This window comes from Ranitomeya variabilis, chromosome 4, assembly GCF_051348905.1.
Source record: "Ranitomeya variabilis isolate aRanVar5 chromosome 4, aRanVar5.hap1, whole genome shotgun sequence".
In the NCBI taxonomy this organism is placed as follows: Eukaryota; Metazoa; Chordata; class Amphibia; order Anura; family Dendrobatidae; genus Ranitomeya; species Ranitomeya variabilis.
The window spans coordinates 18667859-18688799 of NC_135235.1; the positions used below are offsets into that span (position 1 = coordinate 18667859).

At 38.3% G+C, this 20941-nt stretch overlaps 1 protein-coding gene across 3 annotated transcripts in view; it reads left to right on the forward strand.

The window, feature by feature from the left end:
* Positions 1-20941, forward strand: part of SORCS1 (sortilin related VPS10 domain containing receptor 1) — a 702133-nt gene that overhangs the window by 195083 nt on the left and 486109 nt on the right. For all 3 annotated transcript variants that reach the window (XM_077258071.1, XM_077258072.1, XM_077258073.1), the window contains exon 2: positions 18771-18838. In XM_077258071.1, coding sequence (XP_077114186.1) covers positions 18771-18838 — 68 coding nt within the window. The remainder of the gene's footprint in view (positions 1-18770; positions 18839-20941) is intronic.

The following is a 20941-nucleotide window of genomic DNA, read 5'->3' on the forward strand; positions in this document are numbered from 1 at the left end:
ATTCTTGTACATAGGGGCAGTATTATAGTAGTTATATTCTTGTACATATGAGAAGTATTATAGTAGATATATTCTTGTACATAGGAGCAGTATTAAAGTAGTTATATTCTTGTACATAGGGGCAGTATTATAGTAGTTATATTCTTGTACATATGAGAAGTATTATAGTAGATATATTCTTGTACATAGGAGACAGTATTATAGTAGTTATATTCTTGTACATAGGGGCAGTATTATAGTAGTTATATTCTTGTACATAGGAGCAGTATTATAGTACTTATATTCTTGTACATAGGGGCAGTATTATAGTAGTTATATTCTTGTACATAGGGGCAGTATTATAGTAGTTATATTCTTGTACATAGGGGCAGTATTATAGTAGTTATATTCTTGTACATAGGGGCAGTATTATAGTAGTTATATTCTTGTACATAGGAGCAGTATTATAGTAGTTATATTCTTGTACATAAGGGCAGTATTATAGTAGTTATATTCTTGTACATAGGAGACAGTATTATAGTAGTTATATTCTTGTACATAGGGGCAGTATTATAGTAGTTATATTCTTGTACATAGGGGCAGTATTATAGTAGTTATATTCTTGTACATAGGAGACAGTATTATAGTAGTTATATTCCTCTACATAGGAGCAGTATTATAGTAGTTATATTATTGTACATAGGGGCAGTATTATAGTAGTTATATTCTTGTACATAGGAGACAGTATTATAGTAGTTATATTCTTGTACATAGGGGCAGTATTATAGTAGTTGTATTCTTGTACATTGGAACAATATTATAGTAGTTATATTCTTGTACATAGGAGGCAGTATTATAGTAGTTATAGTCTTGTACATAGGAGCAGTATTATAGTAGTTATATTCTTATACGTAGGAGCAGTATTATAGTAGTTATATTATTGTACATAGGAGCAGTATTATAGTAGCTATATTCTTGTACATAGGGGCAGTATTAAAGTAGTCATATTCTTGTACATAGGAGCAGTATTATAGTAGTTATATTCTTGTACATAGGGGCAGTATTATAGTAGTTATATTCTTGTACATAGGGGCAGTATTAAAGTAGTTATATTCTTGTACATAGGGGCAGTATTATAGTAGTTATATTCTTGTACATAGGAGAAGTATTATAGTAGATATATTCTTGTACATAGGAGCAGTATTAAAGTAGTTATATTCTTGTACATAGGGGCAGTATTATAGTAGTTATATTCTTGTACATAGGGGCAGTATTATAGTAGTTATATTCTTGTACATTGGAGCAATATTATAGTAGTTATATTCTTGTACATAGGGGCAGTATTATAGTAGTTATATTCTTGTACATAGAGGCAGTATTATAGTAGTTATATTCTTGTATATAGGGGCAGTATTATAGTAGTTATATTCTTGTATATAGGGGCAGTATTATAGTAGTTATATTCTTGTACATAGGAGCAGTATTATAGTAGTTATATTCTTGTACATAGGGGCAGTATTATAGTAGTTATATTCTTGTACATAGGGGCAGTATTATAGTAGTTATATTCTTGTACATAGGGGCAGTATTATAGTAGTTATATTCTTGTACATAGGGGCAGTATTATAGTAGTTATATTCTTGTACATAGGGGCAGTATTATAGTAGTTATATTCTTGTACATATGAGAAGTATTATAGTAGATATATTCTTGTACATAGGAGCAGTATTAAAGTAGTTATATTCTTGTACATAGGGGCAGTATTATCAGTATTATAGTAGTTATATTCTTGTACATATGAGAAGTATTATAGTAGATATATTCTTGTACATAGGAGACAGTATTATAGTAGTTATATTCTTGTACATAGGGGCAGTATTATAGTAGTTATATTCTTGTACATAGGAGCAGTATTATAGTAGTTATATTCTTGTACATAGGGGCAGTATTATAGTAGTTATATTCTTGTACATAGGGGCAGTATTATAGTAGTTATATTCTTGTACATAGGGGCAGTATTATAGTAGTTATATTCTTGTACATAGGGGCAGTATTATAGTAGTTATATTCTTGTACATAGGAGCAGTATTATAGTAGTTATATTCTTGTACATAAGGGCAGTATTATAGTAGTTATATTCTTGTACATAGGAGACAGTATTATAGTAGTTATATTCTTGTACATAGGGGCAGTATTATAGTAGTTATATTCTTGTACATAGGGGCAGTATTATAGTAGTTATATTCTTGTACATAGGGGCAGTATTATAGTAGTTATATTCTTGTACATAGGAGACAGTATTATAGTAGTTATATTCTTGTACATAGGGGCAGTATTATAGTAGTTATATTCTTGTACATAGGGACAGTATTATAGTAGTTATATTCTTGTACATAGGAGACAGTATTATAGTAGTTATATTCTTGTACATAGGGGCAGTATTATAGTAGTTGTATTCTTGTACATTGGAACAATATTATAGTAGTTATATTCTTGTACATAGGGGCAGTATTATAGTAGTTATATTCTTGTACATAGGAGGCAGTATTATAGTAGTAATAGTCTTGTACATAGGAGCAGTATTATAGTAGTTATATTCTTATACGTAGGAGCAGTATTATAGTAGTTATATTATTGTACATAGTAGCTATATTCTTGTACATAGGGGCAGTATTAAAGTAGTTATATTCTTGTACATAGGAGCAGTATTATAGTAGTTATATTCTTGTACATAGGGGCAGTATTATAGTAGTTATATTCTTGTACATAGGGGCAGTATTAAAGTAGTTATATTCTTGTACATAGGGGCAGTATTATAGTAGTTATATTCTTGTACATAGGAGAAGTATTATAGTAGATATATTCTTGTACATAGGAGCAGTATTAAAGTAGTTATATTCTTGTACATAGGGGCAGTATTATAGTAGTTATATTCTTGTACATAGGGGCAGTATTATAGTAGTTATATTCTTGTGCATTGGAGCAATATTATAGTAGTTATATTCTTGTACATAGGGGCAGTATTATAGTAGTTATATTCTTGTACATAGAGGCAGTATTATAGTAGTTATATTCTTGTATATAGGGGCAGTATTATAGTAGTTATATTCTTGTATATAGGGGCAGTATTATAGTAGTTATATTCTTGTACATAGGAGCAGTATTATAGTAGTTATATTCTTGTACATAGGGGCAGTATTATAGTAGTTATATTCTTGTACATAGGGGCAGTATTATAGTAGTTATATTCTTGTACATAGGGGCAGTATTATAGTAGTTATATTCTTGTACATAGGAGCAGTATTATAGTAGTTATATTCTTGTACATAGGGGCAGTATTATAGTAGTTATATTCTTGTACATAGGGGCAGTATTATAGTAGTTATATTCTTGTACATATGAGAAGTATTATAGTAGATATATTCTTGTACATAGGAGCAGTATTAAAGTAGTTATATTCTTGTACATAGGGGCAGTATTATCAGTATTATAGTAGTTATATTCTTGTACATATGAGAAGTATTATAGTAGATATATTCTTGTACATAGGAGACAGTATTATAGTAGTTATATTCTTGTACATAGGGGCAGTATTATAGTAGTTATATTCTTGTACATAGGAGCAGTATTATAGTAGTTATATTCTTGTACATAGGGGCAGTATTATAGTAGTTATATTCTTGTACATAGGGGCAGTATTATAGTAGTTATATTCTTGTACATAGGGGCAGTATTATAGTAGTTATATTCTTGTACATAGGGGCAGTATTATAGTAGTTATATTCTTGTACATAGGAGCAGTATTATAGTAGTTATATTCTTGTACATAAGGGCAGTATTATAGTAGTTATATTCTTGTACATAGGAGACAGTATTATAGTAGTTATATTCTTGTACATAGGGGCAGTATTATAGTAGTTATATTCTTGTACATAGGGGCAGTATTATAGTAGTTATATTCTTGTACATAGGAGACAGTATTATAGTAGTTATATTCCTCTACATAGGAGCAGTATTATAGTAGTTATATTCTTGTACATAGGGACAGTATTATAGTAGTTATATTCTTGTACATAGGAGACAGTATTATAGTAGTTATATTCTTGTACATAGGGGCAGTATTATAGTAGTTGTATTCTTGTACATTGGAACAATATTATAGTAGTTATATTCTTGTACATAGGGGCAGTATTATAGTAGTTATATTCTTGTACATAGGAGGCAGTATTATAGTAGTTATAGTGTTGTACATAGGAGCAGTATTATAGTAGTTATATTCTTATACGTAGGAGCAGTATTATAGTAGTTATATTATTGTACATAGGAGCAGTATTATAGTAGCTATATTCTTGTACATAGGGGCAGTATTAAAGTAGTTATATTCTTGTACATAGGAGCAGTATTATAGTAGTTATATTCTTGTACATAGGGGCAGTATTATAGTAGTTATATTCTTGTACATAGGGGCAGTATTAAAGTAGTTATATTCTTGTACATAGGGGCAGTATTATAGTAGTTATATTCTTGTACATAGGAGAAGTATTATAGTAGATATATTCTTGTACATAGGAGCAGTATTAAAGTAGTTATATTCTTGTACATAGGGGCAGTATTATAGTAGTTATATTCTTGTACATAGGGGCAGTATTATAGTAGTTATATTCTTGTACATTGGAGCAATATTATAGTAGTTATATTCTTGTACATAGGGGCAGTATTATAGTAGTTATATTCTTGTACATAGAGGCAGTATTATAGTAGTTATATTCTTGTATATAGGGGCAGTATTATAGTAGTTATATTCTTGTATATAGGGGCAGTATTATAGTAGTTATATTCTTGTACATAGGAGCAGTATTATAGTAGTTATATTCTTGTACATAGGGGCAGTATTATAGTAGTTATATTCTTGTACATAGGGGCAGTATTATAGTAGTTATATTCTTGTACATAGGGGCAGTATTATAGTAGTTATATTCTTGTACATAGGAGCAGTATTATAGTAGTTATATTCTTGTACATAAGGGCAGTATTATAGTAGTTATATTCTTGTACATAGGAGACAGTATTATAGTAGTTATATTCTTGTACATAGGGGCAGTATTATAGTAGTTATATTCTTGTACATAGGGGCAGTATTATAGTAGTTATATTCTTGTACATAGGGGCAGTATTATAGTAGTTATATTCTTGTACATAGGAGCAGTATTATAGTAGTTATATTCTTGTACATAGGGGCAGTATTATAGTAGTTATATTCTTGTACATAGAGGCAGTATTATAGTAGTTATATTCTTGTATATAGGGGCAGTATTATAGTAGTTATATTCTTGTATATAGGGGCAGTATTATAGTAGTTATATTCTTGTACATAGGAGCAGTATTATAGTAGTTATATTCTTGTACATAGGGGCAGTATTATAGTAGTTATATTCTTGTACATAGGGGCAGTATTATAGTAGTTATATTCTTGTACATAGGGGCAGTATTATAGTAGTTATATTCTTGTACATAGGGGCAGTATTATAGTAGTTATATTCTTGTACATAGGAGACAGTATTATAGTAGTTATATTCCTCTACATAGGAGCAGTATTATAGTAGTTATATTCTTGTACATAGGGGCAGTATTATAGTAGTTATATTCTTGTACATAGGGGACAGTATTATAGTAGTTATATTCTTGTACATAGGGGCAGTATTATAGTAGTTGTATTCTTGTACATTGGAACAATATTATAGTAGTTATATTCTTGTACATAGGGGCAGTATGATAGTAGTTATATTCTTGTACATAGGAGGCAGTATTATAGTAGTTATAGTCTTGTACGTAGGAGCAGTATTATAGTAGTTATATTCTTATACGTAGGAACAGTATTATAGTAGTTATATTATTGTACATAGGAGCAGTATTATAGTAGCTATATTCTTGTACATAGGGGCAGTATTAAAGTAGTTATATTCTTGTACATAGGAGCAGTATTATAGTAGTTATATTCTTGTACATAGGGGCAGTATTATAGTAGTTATATTCTTGTACATAGGGGCAGTATTAAAGTAGTTATATTCTTGTACATAGGGGCAGTATTATAGTAGTTATATTCTTGTACATAGGGGCAGTATTATAGTAGATATATTCTTGTACATAGGAGCAGTATTAAAGTAGTTATATTCTTGTACATAGGGGCAGTATTATAGTAGTTATATTCTTGTACATAGGGGCAGTATTATAGTAGTTATATTCTTGTACATTGGAGCAATATTATAGTAGTTATATTCTTGTACATAGGGGCAGTATTATAGTAGTTATATTCTTGTACATAGAGGCAGTATTATAGTAGTTATATTCTTGTATATAGGGGCAGTATTATAGTAGTTATATTCTTGTATATAGGGGCAGTATTATAGTCGTTATATTCTTGTACATAAGGGCAGTATTATAGTAGTTATATTCTTATACATAGGAGACAGTATTATAGTAGTTATATTCTTGTACATAGGGGCAGTATTATAGTAGTTATATTCTTGTAAATAGGAGACAGTATTATAGTAGTTATATTACTCTACATAGGAGCAGTATTATAGCAGTTATATTCTTGTACATAGGGGCAGTATTATAGTAGTTATATTCTTGTACATAGGAGACAGTATTATAGTAGTTATATTCTTGTACATAGGGGCAGTATTATAGTAGTTATATTCTTGTACATAGAGGCAGTATTATAGTAGTTATATTCTTGTACATAGGAGCAATATTATAGTAGTTATATTCTTGTATATAGGGGCAGTATTATAGTAGTTATATTCTTGTACATAGAGGCAGTATTATAGTAGTTATATTCTTGTACATAGGAGCAATATTATAGTAGTTATATTCTTGTACATAGGAGCAGTATTATAGTAGTTATATTCTTGTACATAGGGGGCAGTATTATAGTAGTTATATTCTTGTACATAGGAGACAGTATTATAGTAGTTATATTCTTGTACATAGGGGCAGTATTATAGTAGTTATATTCTTGTACATAGGAGACAGTATTATAGTAGTTATAGTCCTCTACATAGGAGCAGTATTATAGCAGTTATATTCTTGTACATAGGGGCAGTATTATAGTAGTTATATTCTTGTACATAGGAGACAGTATTATAGTAGTTATATTCTTGTACATAGGGGCAGTATTATAGTAGTTATATTCTTGTACATAGAGGCAGTATTATAGAAGTTATATTCTTGTACATAGGAGCAATATTATAGTAGTGATATTCTTGTATATAGGGGCAGTATTATAGTAGTTATATTCTTGTACATAGAGGCAGTATTATAGTAGTTATATTCTTGTACATAGGGGCAGTATTATAGTAGTTATATTCTTGTACATAGGGGCAGTATTATAGTAGTTATATTCTTGTACATAGGAGACAGTATTATAGTAGTTATATTCTTGTACATAGGGGCAGTATTATAGTAGTTATATTCTTGTACATAGAGGAAGTATTATAGAAGTTATATTCTTGTACATAGGAGCAATATTATAGTAGTTATATTCTTGTATATAGGGGCAGTATTATAGTAGTTATATTCTTGTACATAGAGGCAGTATTATAGTAGTTATATTCTTGTACATAGGGGCAGTATTATAGTAGTTATATTCTTGTACATAGGAGCAGTATTATAGTAGTTATATTCTTGTACATAAGAGCAGTATTATAGTAGTTATATTCTTGTACATAGGAGGCAGTATTATAGTAGTTATATTCTTGTACATAGGGGGCAGTATTATAGTAGTTAGGCCATGTGCACACGTTCAGGATTTTTAGCGTTTTTTCGCGTTTTTTCGCTATAAAAACGTGATAAAAACGCGAAAAAAACGCATACATATGCCTCCCATTATTTTCAGTGTATTCCGCATTTTTTGTGCAAATGTTGCGATTTTTTCCGCGAAAAAATCGCATAGCGGAAAAAAAAGCAACATGTTCATTAAAAATGCGGAATTGCAGGGATTCCGCACACCTAGGGGTCCATTGATCTGCTTACGTCCCGCACGGGGCTGTGCACACCATGCGGGAAGTAAGCAGATTATGTGCGGTTGGTACCCAGGGTGGAGGAGAGGAGACTCTCCTCCACGCACTGGGCACCATATAAGTGGTCAAAAAATAAGAAATAAAATAAAAAATAGTCCTATACTCACCCTCGATGTCCCGCGCAGTGTTCCCGCCTCACCGCTGCACGCTGCCGTTCGGTTCCTGTAGCTGGTGTGCGGCGAAGGACCTTGCCGATGACGTCACTGTCCTGTGATTGGTCGTGAGCGGTCATGTGACCGCTCACGTGACCGTGACGTCACGGAAGGCCCTGTGCGCACAGACCAGCTATAGGAAGACGAACGGACGCCGGTGAGGAGATGTCTGGGTGAGTATAAGCATTTTTTTATTTTTTTATTATTTTTAAACATTCTATCTTTTACTATAGATGCTGCATAAGCTGCATCTATAGTAAAAAGTTGGTCACACTTGTCAAACAGTATGTTTGACAAGTGTGACCAACTTGTCAGTCAGTTTTCCAAGCGATGCTACAGATCGCTTGGAAAACTTTAGCATTCTGCAAGCTAATTACGCTTGCAGAATGCTAAAAAAACGCGAAAAAAACGGAAAAAAACCGCAAAAAAAAAAAATGCGGATTTCTTGCAGAAAATTTCCGGTTTTCTTCAGGAAATTTCTGCAAGAAATCCGCAACGTGTGCACATGGCCTTATATTCTTGTACATAGGGGCAGTATTATAGTCTTTATATTCTTGTACATAGGGGCAGTATTATAGAAGTTATATTCTTGTACATAGGGGCAGTATTATAGTAGTTATATTCCTGTACATAGGGGGCAGTATTATAGTAGTTATATTCTTGTACATAGGGGCAGTATTATAGTAGTTATATTCTTGTACATAGGGGCAGTATTATAGTAGTTATATTCTTGTACATAGGAGCAGTATTATAGTAGTTATATTCTTGTACATAGGGGCAGTATTATAGAAGTTATATTCTTGTACATAGGGGCAGTATTATAGTAGTTATATTCCTGTACATAGGAGCAGTATTATAGCAGTTATATTTTTGTACATGGGGGCAGTATTATTATACTTGGATCATTGTTGAGATGCAGCATTCACAGTATGTTAGTGGTACCAGACACACTCATTATATATAGTGAATGTGCCTTATATATCTACACCAGTATTTTTTAGTAGTTAGATATAGTCCATGCCTCCCGCTTGTTCTTTTTTCCGCGGATTTGACATGTCTCATTTGCTGTGTTTTTCCTCCTGCATGTTTCTTCTTGCTTGGGTTGGCAGTGAGGTGGTTGAGCGCTCTGAGCACGTACTTCGGATGTTTTCTGATCTCAAACTTGCTCCTTCTTCGCTTTTCTCTTCCGCTGGTTTTGAAAACATCAAATTTAAACCCACATCAACCATCGCTCTGACACAGACACAAACTCTCGCTCTCATATATTGGCTCTTTAACCCTCTCTGTTCTCCCTGAGAAAGCAAAAAAGAGAATTTTTCATGAAAGGTGTGAAATATAGAAGATCATTCGGCAGCGCTTACTTTTCAGCAGTGTGTACCTGGTGGCGGTAATAAAATGGCTCTATAATGATTGCTCTTTTTTACCTCCTTATGTCTCTGACAACCACAATTGGGTGACAATAGTTCATCATTAATGCACTCGGCTTTGACACTTTCATTGTCACAAGAAATGACATGTCCCATCACTAATAGTAGAGTAATGTCCTATCTCTATTGTCAGCCTTAGGGCTTGTTTCCACATGCGAGAAACACGTCCGTGTCTCGCATGTGGGAACCAAGTTCTGGCGTCGGCACATTGGAGCGGAGCTGTGCACCTCCATGTGTTCCTATGCGGCCGCACGCTCCGCTCTGGAGTGCCGACGCCAGAACTTGGTTCCCACATGCGAGACACGGACGTGTTTCTCGCATGTGGAAACAAGCCCTTATACTTTCACTCTGCAAGGAGGATTTTATCTTTTCCTATGCTTTATCCATAATATGTATCTGACAACTCCAGCGATTTCATAGGGCTGGGGGTAGATGACTTTTATCTCATAGTTATGGCGGGCCTTATAATCACACAGTTTTGATGTCATTAAACAGTTTAACAAACATTTCCCAATTTGCCCTATAAAGTTCAAGGAATGTGATTATTTTTGGTTCTCTTACTAATCCAGGACAATAATCATTAGTACTGAGCAGTGTAGCTGTGAATCCAGCTCTGCGGGTGAGATACACAATTACTAGAAAGTAGCGCCACTGTTTGTGTTTGTCTCTGATAGACTTTTGATAGGTTTGAGCAGATGATGAGTTTGGGAGGCGGGGAGAGGAACGAGTGAGTAAGATTGATTAGATATTGATAAAATGTATTACAAAATGTGTTATGCTTTATGGGATATTCAATGAATTGATATAAAAGGTGCTGAAATGACGGTGACCATTGCAGAATGGCTGCCATGTAAACGAGGTCTGCAAAAATCTGCCGTAGCCCACAATCTACAAAGGGTCCTCAGATTATAGACAGGGAGGATTCTCCAGGAGACGTCTGTGCACCTCCAGGTTGTGGGAAGGATTCACATCTTGCCTTAGGGTCAAATAATTATTAATTGGAGCCCGGCTGCTTATATCCAGAGAAGACGTCATCATCTCCAGTACATAGTTCCATCTTCCACGCCGCACACATTTCCTGAAAGTTTTTGGAAGAATTGTCTTACTTTTCCCTTAAATTCCGTAGAGTTGTCTTAAATTGGGTCGTTTCTTCCTCAGCCGCTCAACGTCTCAGACTTCAGGGTCTTTATGGGATTGAGGTTACTGAGCTCCGTCCTCATCTCCAAATCTTACCACCATGGTCCCATTTTTTTTTTGACAGGGGCTCACAGGAGAGGAAGACAATCAGTTACCCGCCATTAATCTCCGCTGATTGGATCGTTAATGTTACGGTCCACAGATGCTTTAAAGAGGCTGATACCAGAACAAGAAAGTGGGAAACAGAGCAAATCGGAGTGTATCCCAATCGTCTGCTTCTTAAAGGCACCCATGTGCCCACCACCTACGTCTCTCTGAATGGGGGGGGGTCTCTGAGCGGGTAATGAATGGATATCTGCTGTGTATCTATTGTAAGATATCGGAGCAGGAGTGTAATGTCATTATTATGTACTAGTCCCTCGGGGGCGGGGTAAATACTCAGACAGGCGTGGCCAGTGCGTTCCTCTCCTCACCATTGCCCACCATTGTCTCCTTAGCTGCTCAACCCTATAATTGCCGTCTGACCTCGTGGACTGAGAATTCAGCAGACTTCGCCTTAGCACATAGAATGGGGGGACTACCTGCATTAGTTATAAGGTACAGGTGTGCAGAACTTTAACACTTTAAGGTGCGGTCACATTTAATTTTTGTCTTTTTTGCATCTTCATTTTTAACTTTTAACTCCATTTATTTCACCTTATCATCGATTGGAAAAATGGGAACAAAACTCCCAAGTGCAAATAAATATATAAAAAAAAAACTACACAATTCCTCCAATGTTTTTTAGATGCAATGTTTATGACATTCACTATGAAGTAAGAACAACCTGACGATATAATTACGATTGTGGCGACACTACATTTATAAAGCTTTTATTACATTTTAGTGGTTAAAGAAAATCAGAACTTTTAAAAATAAAAAAAAGTTTTGTGTCGATATCTTCTGTCATTTGTAACTTTATTTTTCCATAAGTGGAGCCAATTCAGGGCTCGTTGTTTGTGCGCCGAAGTGACGACTTTTGTTTATACCATCTTGGGGTACATACAGTTTCCTATTTTTTGCATGTTTGTCATTTAACTCTTTCCGATCAGCAAACAAATGTAAATATTAGACAAAGATAACACAAGAAATCACAAAATGCGATTTATAAATGAAGGTCTTTATTATTAAGGAAAAAAGAAATCCAAACCTCCAGGGTCCTGCGTGAAAAAGCTTGCTGAGATACTTTGTGTTTACCTATGTACATGGCCGGCGGCCGCGGTGCACGGCTCGTCCTGCTCTATGAGACGTGGATACAATTGTATCAGTTTGAGGCTTCCACAATGTATCAGTCCTGGTTGCGGCTCCTGTAGGATCCTGTGCAGACGTTGCTCCATAACTCAGCGCCCGCACTCTTATCTCTGCTGTACCGGTTTGGCGGTCGTGCTCTCGATTCTATCATCCTGTCAGGCGCTACCTGTGGCCGTGGACGGGGCTGGGACCTGATTTATGACGCCGCACACTTCGCTTTCAGAGCAGCAATTGGTTTTTACAATATAAAAGTCCTGGAATAAATGATGGGTCCTGCGTAAGTGAAGGATTTTATGTGGTCACAGGAGGACGCGGGGGCCAGGGACGCAGAAATCCCACCTCATATAAAAGCTCCGGGGTATAATGTATCACCATAACCTGAGCTCTGCCACATGGTACCCCACAGGGTGAAAAGGGATCACATCTGTGTATCTAAGCCTGTCATATGTGATACTGTCTTCTGAGCTGCTGTATCTAAGCCTATCATGTATGATACTGACTGCGGAGCTGCTGTATCTAATCCTCTCCTGTGTGATACTGACTGCGGAGCTGTGTATCTAATCCTGTCCTGTGTGATACTGACTGCGGAGCTGTGTATCTAATCCTGTCCTGTGTGATACTGACTGCGGAGCTGTGTATCTAATCCTCTCCTGTGATACTGTCTGCTGAGCTGTGTATCTAAGCCTATCTTGTATGATACTGACTGCGGAGCTGTGTATCTAATCCTGTCCTGTGTGATAGTCTGCTGAGCTGTGTATCTAATCCTGTCCTGTGTGATACTGTCTGCTGAGCTGTGTATCTAACCCTATCCTGTGTGATACTGACTGCTGAGCTGTGCATCTAATCCTAACCTGTGTCATCTGCTGAGCTGCTGTATCTAAGCTTGTGATATGTGATACGTGATACTGAAATGTGTATCTAATCTTACCCTATGTAATACTGTCTGCTCAACTGCTGTATCTCATACTGGCATGGTTGATACTGTCAGCTGAGATCCTGTATCTAATCATATCACGTGTGACACTATCTGCTCAGCTCACGTATCTAATTCAATTATGTGGGATACTGACTATTGAGTTACTGTATCTAAGGTGATCATATCATGTGTGATACCTTTTGTTGGACTTTCACATCTGAGTCACTTTGGCTTCCATAGCTAAGCCTGCCTTGTATGATACTGCCTTCTGGACTGCTGTATCTAAGCCATGTATAATATTGTTTGCTAAATTTGCTGTAGCTAAGCCAGTCACATAGGATACTGTTTTAATGACCTCTGTATCTAAGTCTATGATGTTTGATATTGTCTCCTGGACTGTCCCACCTGCTGTAACTCTATATGCTGAGCTGATGTATCTAAGCCAATCAGGTGTGATACTGTCTTCTTGGCAGCTGTATTTAAGTCTATCATACATTATACTGTCTGATGATTTAGTGTATCTCAGCATGTGTGATTCTGTCTGCTGAATCTCAGCCGGAATCTCCCCGTCCTTTATACACTGCTCACTAAAATAAAGGGAACACTTAAACAACACAATGTAAGTCCAAGTCAATCACTCCTGTGAAATCAACCTGTCCAGTTATGAAGCAACACCAGGTAGAAATGATCGGCAATTAGCAAGACGACAAATATATAGGAGAGGTTCTGCAGGGGGTGACCACAGACCATTTCTCTGCTCTTATACTTTTTGGCTGTTGTTTTGGTCACTTTTGCATTTTGTCATTGCTCTCACCCTAGAGGTAGTGTAAAGTCACATGAGGCAGTGTCTACAACCAACAGAGGTTACTCAGGTAGTGCAGCTCATCCAGGATGGCACATCAATGCGAGCTGTGGCAAGAAAGTTTGCTGTGTCTGTCAGCGTAGTGTCCAGAGGCTGGAGGTGCTACCAGGAGACATGCCAGTACACCAGGAGACGTGGAGAGGGACGTAGGAGGGCAAGAACCCAGCAGCAGGACCGCTACATCAGCCTTTGTGTAAGGAGGAACAGGAGGAGCACTGCCAGAGCCCTGCAAAATGACCTCCAGCAGGCCACAAATGTGCATGTGTCTGCACAAACGGTTAGAAACCGACTCCATGAGGATGGTCTGATGGTCCGACGTCCACAGATGAGGGTTGTGCTCACAGCCCAACACCATGCAGGATGCTTGACATTTGCCACAGAACACCAGAATTGACAAATTCACCACTGGCGCCCTGTGCTCTTCACAGATGAAAGCAGGTTCACACTGAGCACATGTGACAGACGTGACAGAGTCTGGAGATGCCGTGGAGAGCGATCTGCTGCCTGCAACATCCTTCAGCATGACCGGTTTGGCAGTGGGTCAGTAATGGTGTGGGGTGGCATTTCTTTGAATGGCCGCACAGCCCTCCATGTGCTCGCCAGAGGTAGCCTGACTGCCATTAGGTACCGAGATGAGATTCTCAGACCCCTTGTGAGACCATATGCTGGTGCAGTTGGCCCTGGGTTCCTCCTAATGCAGGACAATGCCAGACCTCATGTGGCTGGAGTGTGTCAGCAGTTCCTGCAAGATGAAGGCATTGAAGCTATGGACTGGCCTGCCTATTCCCCAGACCTGAATCCGATTGAACACATCTGGGACATCATGTCTCGCACCATCCACCAACGTCACGTTGCACCACAGACTGTCCAGGAGTTGGCAGATGCCTTAGTCCAGATCTGGGAGGAGAACCCTCAGTAGACCATCCGCCACCTTATCAGGAGAATGCCCAAGCATTGTAGAGAGGTCATACAGACACGTGGAGGCCACACACACTACTGAGCATCTTTTCCTTGTCATGTGGCATTTCCACTGAAGTTGGATCAGCCTGTAATATTTTCCACTTTGATGTTCAGTATCATTCCAACTCCAGACCTCCGTGGGATATTATTTTTAATTTACATTGATCATTTTTATGTTTTATTGTTCTCAACACATTCCACTATATAATGAATAAAGATTTACAACTGGAATATTTCATTCAGTGCTATCTAGGATGTGGTATAGAACTGATCCCTTTTTTGGAACAGTTTATCTTGGTTCTGATTCTGTCCTGGGCCGGTTCTTTCTTCCCTTGGACTCTGAGAATTTTTAAATCAGCACCAGGATTATAATCCATCAGCAGATGATATATCTGTAGAGCAAAGACCTGATCTCCAGCCGCCAGGATTGTAAAGTCAAGCTGCTAATGGGCTGCGTCTGGCACAAGGCTGGCACATGGTGCCCGGGCATGAGACACAACACCAGGGGATGAGATGATGGATGTAGACAATGCGGAAATACAGACTCTCACCCTGTTAATAAATCAATTACTCCATAGTTGCCAAAGAATCATAGATTGTAATTGTGTCCTGAGCTCAAATGTCCATCCACAGGAACCCGGAGCACCAGCATCACCTGCAACCCTACACATAGAAAGATAGATAGATAGATAGATAGATAGATAGATAGATACATAGATAGATAGATACATAGATAATAGATAGATAATAGATAGATAGATAGATAATCGATACATAGATACATAGACAATAGATAATAGATAGATAATAGATAGTTTATATAGTCTAACATATAAGGAAGGAACCATTCGTAGCGACATCTCTACACGTCTGAACCCTCTGACAACCACTCCTGTCATTTAGGCACAGTGCTGTTTCGGGTTACCTTCCATGGAGCACGTACACTGTACCCGTCTTCTCTCTTTTATTGCCCTGCTGTCAAAATGTAAAAAATAAGGAAGTTTGAGCCAAATCCAATTCATTATTTATTCCTGGCTCCGGCGCCGTGTTGCGGAGATCCTGAGTACACAAGACATAGATCAAGCTGTCCGATTTTACGGGTGCTGTTTCTCATCTCATCCGAAATATCATAGAGATAATAAATATCATCAACTTATAATGAGTAAAAGTAAACGGAGGAGAATGGCCGCTGTGTGGATTGTATGTATTATTGGTGTATATAGCTGCGAACACATGGATGAAATATGCTTTTTCTATCTTTTATTTATTTGCTTCTCTGTAGTCTTATTAAGGTACAATGGGTAATGAGCAAGCGACAGATTGTATGGTGACCATGGGTAATGAGCAAGTGACAGATTGTGTGGTGACCATGGGTAATGAGCAAGTGACAGATTGTGTGGTGACCTTCCAGTGGGGCAGCCCCTATTATGAGCAAGTGACAGATGCGCAGTTTATTAATGATACCTGAAAAATACTGGCTGTGAGATAAAGTAGCAGTTTCTGTTGATTTGTAACAGTGACAATCTCTGTAGTAATATATGTATCTGATGTGACGCTGCTGCTTCCCGCTAGACCGGAGTATTTCTAGGAAATGTGACAAATGTCTCTTTCACACAATGGAGAATTAGACTCTTTTCATGTGTAAAATTTCCACAATGTCCCTTAAATCGGTCACAATGGGAAGTTTGTATCATTTATTTCACCTGAATGTTCAATGCAGGAAATCAGTGTTAAACCCGCCACTAATCAGGTCTGTATTCACCTCTGACATTGAGGGGCATTTAGCGGGAAATTCCTTTTCTCAAAGTATTTGATACCATTAAAGTGGCTGAGGAGCTGCTGGAAGGTCCGGTCCTCACTGAGGTCCTGGTGTAATGTCAGCAGGTCCTCAGAAATGGAGGAGGAGGAAGTCCGGACACAAGACTGAGGCGGCCGATCTGTAGAGGACTAGCCGAGTCTCTGACGAAATATAGAGAAGTTTGATGTTAACAATTCTCCAAGTTTGGTAAAATCTCAAGCAGCGAAACAAATCTCCTCAGTATCAGAGTCTGCAGAGAGACCGCAGGACGGGAGCAGAATACGAGACGCTCATTGGGGCATAGGACAATGGGCCTCCACCACCCTTCCCACTTGCCTTCAAAATTTGTTTTCTTATTATTTCTTCACTCTTTCCTTCCATTTAGTCTTCAATTTTTCTAAAAGTTTCCTTTCCATTCTCCCTATTTCATTAATTTCCATTTTTTCTTTACTTCCTTCTTTCATCCTTCCTTTCTCCCTTCTTTCTTTCCTTCCTATTACTTCCTTCTTTTTCCATTCTTCCTTTCTTCCTTACATTTCCATTCTTGCTTCCTTCCTTTTTCTTGTCATTCCTTCGTTTTCCTTCTTTCCTTCCTTTCTCCATTCTTTTCTCTTCCTTCTTTGATTCCTTCTGCTCTTTCTCTCTTCTTTCCTTCCGTTTCCATTCTTTCCTCCTCCCTTCCTTCCTTCCTTACTCCCTTCCTTCCTCCCTTGTTTTTTTTCTAGGTTCCTTCAATGCTTTCTTCTTTTTCCATTCTTCCTTCCTTACTCCTGCCTCTGTCCTTCCTCCCTTCTTTTTCCTTCCTTCTTTCCCCCCTCTCTCTTTCTTTCTTTCATTTCCTCCTTCTTTCTTTTTTCCTTCCTTACTCCCTTCATTCCTTCCTTCATTTTACCACCTCCTTTTCCTTTTCTGTTTCCTTCCTAAGTTCCTTCATCCCTTCTGTCTTTTTCCATTTTTTCTTCCTTCCTTACTCCTTTATTTTCCTCCTTTCTTTTTCTTCCTCCCTTCTTTTTCCTTCATTCTTTCTTCTTTCTTCCCTTCCTTCCTTCCTTTCTTTATTTCTTTTTCCTTCATTCCATGGTACCTTCCTTTCTTACTCCCCTCTTTCCTTGGCCTTCCTTCACATTCCTACCTTTTTTCTTTCTTTCTTTCTTTCTTTCTTTCTTTCTTTCTTTCTTTCTATCCTTCCTTTCATACTCCCCTCTTTCCTTGCCCTTCTTTCGCATTTCTACCTTCCTGCTTACCTTCCTTCTTTCTCTCTGGCCCAGGGATCTCATAGAAAGCTCTGTCTGCTATACAATGTACTGCCTCTCATACTACACACTATTCCACACAAGGAAAGGCCGGAATATTGGAGCACAGGGTAAACTTCAGCTACGGATCTTTTCTAGAAGGGTCATGTCAATCCCACCATCTCTCTTGTACCTCTACTCGAGGAGGCGGCTACAATCATACGACAAAGCGTAATAATCATATGTAAAGGATAAATAATGCTAATGATTGTCACTCGCCCGTCATCCATTCTCCGGTGTGGCCCCCTTCTCGCCTGGTCTTCGCTGAACCTTCTTTGGCGTCCTCTGCGCTGATGTGACGGGACGTGTGTTATGGCGCAGGAGGCGCCGGAGATGGCGCAGTGGAAACCACACTGGTGATTGGACCAAATCAGGTGACCGCCGGCTGCCGTTTTACTTCAATCATACCAATTAAATCAAAATTCCGATTTTAGAGAATATTATTTTTTGGGCACATTTGGATACAAAGTATTTTGCCTCAAAGCGATTCACTTGAATAATTAGCCATTGTTACTTTACTGATCATTTTTGGTATTCATGAAATCCATCCGTTTTGCATATTATTTTACTTCTCTACCCATAATGCCGCTGCGTTCTTGCGGTTGCTCCCGGCTTTTGGAGCCTTTGCATGATTCGTGCTCGGTATCTGACACCTCCACGTTGACAGTTGCCCGGCAGAGGCGCAGCGCCGGCTCCCTGCGAACTTCCCCGTCGCTCTCTGTTAGCTTTATAAGTCCTATTCATTTGTATTACGCGCCCATTATAACAAATGCTAACGCTCCCCTGGGGTCGGCTCCATTTTGCTCTTACCAGACGGTAATTGTTTCAGACTAAACTGAGCTTGTCTTTCCCTCTCTGTCTCCTTCTCGCCTGCAGGTGATACTAATTCTGACAAAGCTGTATGACTACAATCTGGGAAGCATCACGGAGAGCTCTCTCTGGAGGTACGTGCATACGCCCCGCTTCTAATTGCTGAGATACTTACACATGGATTTGGAGGTCTTTATACTCGGAGTAATTGGACATGTGGGATTTCCGATGACAGATGTCCCCAGGCTATACTCATTGTCTTTTCTCATATTTTCAATGGGTTCACCCAGCAATGAGATCTTTCATAACCAGATATGTCATTACAGGAAACGCTGATCTCGTTTCATTTCCTTTCGTTAGTTTGTAGCGACTTGACGGCATTTGATACAAAAGTTCTCATCAATTTTATAGGAGTATCTTTATCTTCATAGGACACCAAGCTCTAAATTTCTGAAACACAGCTCGAAATCGTCTGCCTTTCCTTTATAGTGGCAAAAAGTTACATAGATACCCCACTAATAAGCCATGGGGCCTATTGAATGTAGATTTTAAGGGAAACCTATGAGAATGATTTTAGTGCCGTGGCTGTATAGTTCTGGGAATAACAATAAAAATGACACCTCACTTGTAGAAATCCGATGTGCCAGTGCTGAGAAATTAAGCTTTAAAACAACAGGCAAATTAACCAGGAAGTGCTATGGCTTGGGCATGCCCATGCACTGCAAATGACACGCCCACGAGGAGCTCAAATACTACATGTACATTCAAACCTTGATTTCTCAGCACTGGCTCATCAGATTGCTACAAGACCTATATCATTTTCATTCTCGTTCCATGGCCTATACAGCCACACCAATAATTTAAGTAATACAAGCACTCTTACAGGTTTAAAGGATTTTTTCTTGAAGTTGAGAAACCCCAACCAAAATGTAACATAATTGTTTTAAAAAACTATCACATGCTTGTGTGAGTCGACCTATACTAAGTTCCCAATATTGCCTTGCATCTGTTCTTTTAGGATATACACTATAAATAACTATGTAATTAATCAGCACATAAAGTAAAAAGGTCACATGATTAAAATGATATTCAGCGGGTTAACATTGACTTCAAGGAGTAAAATGGGAGCAAACAAAAATCATCATGTTCACCTTAGCAAATCAGGCCGTACCCTGTTCTTTTCAGAGGACGCAAGACTGGATGTCAACTGCTTCCTCTGAGACTGGTGTGCACAGGAACGTAAAATGCAATATTCCACTTACCGTATATACCCGAGTATAAGCCGACCCGAGTATAAGCCGACCCCCCTAATTTGGCCACAAAAAACTGGGAAAACTTATTGACTCGAGTATAAGCCTAGGGTGGAAAATGCAGCAGGTACCGGTGAATTTCAAAATTAAAAATAGATACTCCATACCGTTCATTATGGCCCCATAGATGCTCCACATAAAGCTGTGCCACATATAATGCTCTGCACCGTTCATTATGGCCCCATAGATGCTCCACATAAAGCTGTGCCATATATACAATGCTCTGCACCATTGCCCCATAGATACTCCACATAAAGCTGTGCCATATATATATAATGCTCTGCACCGTTGCCCCATAGCTGTGCCATATAGTGCTCTGCACCATTGCCCCATAGCTGTGCCATATAGTGCTCTGCACCATTGCCCCATAGCTGTGCCATACAATGCTCTGCACCATTGCCCCATAGCTGTGCCATATAGTGCTCTGCACCATTGCCCCATAGCTGTGCCATATAGTGCTCTGCACCGTTGCCCCATAGCTGTGCCATACAGTGCTCTGCACCATTATTGCCCAATAGCTGTGCCATATAGTGCTCTGCACCATTGCCCCATAGCTGTGCCATACAGTGCTCTGCACCGTTGCCCCATAGCTGTGCCATATAGTGCTCTGCACCATTGCCCCATAGCTGTGCCATATAGTGCTCTGCACCATTGCCCCATAGCTGTGCCATATAGTGCTCTGCACCATTGCCCCATAGCTGTGCCATATAGTGCTCTGCACCATTGCCCCATAGCTGTGCCATATAGTGCTCTGCACCGTTGCCCCATAGCTGTGCCATATAGTGCTCTGCACCATTGCCCCATAGCTGTGCCATATAGTGCTCTGCACCGTTGCCCCATAGCTGTGCCATATAGTGCTCTGCACCATTGCCCCATAGCTCTGCCATATAGTGCTCTGCACCATTGCCCCATAGCTCTGCCATATAG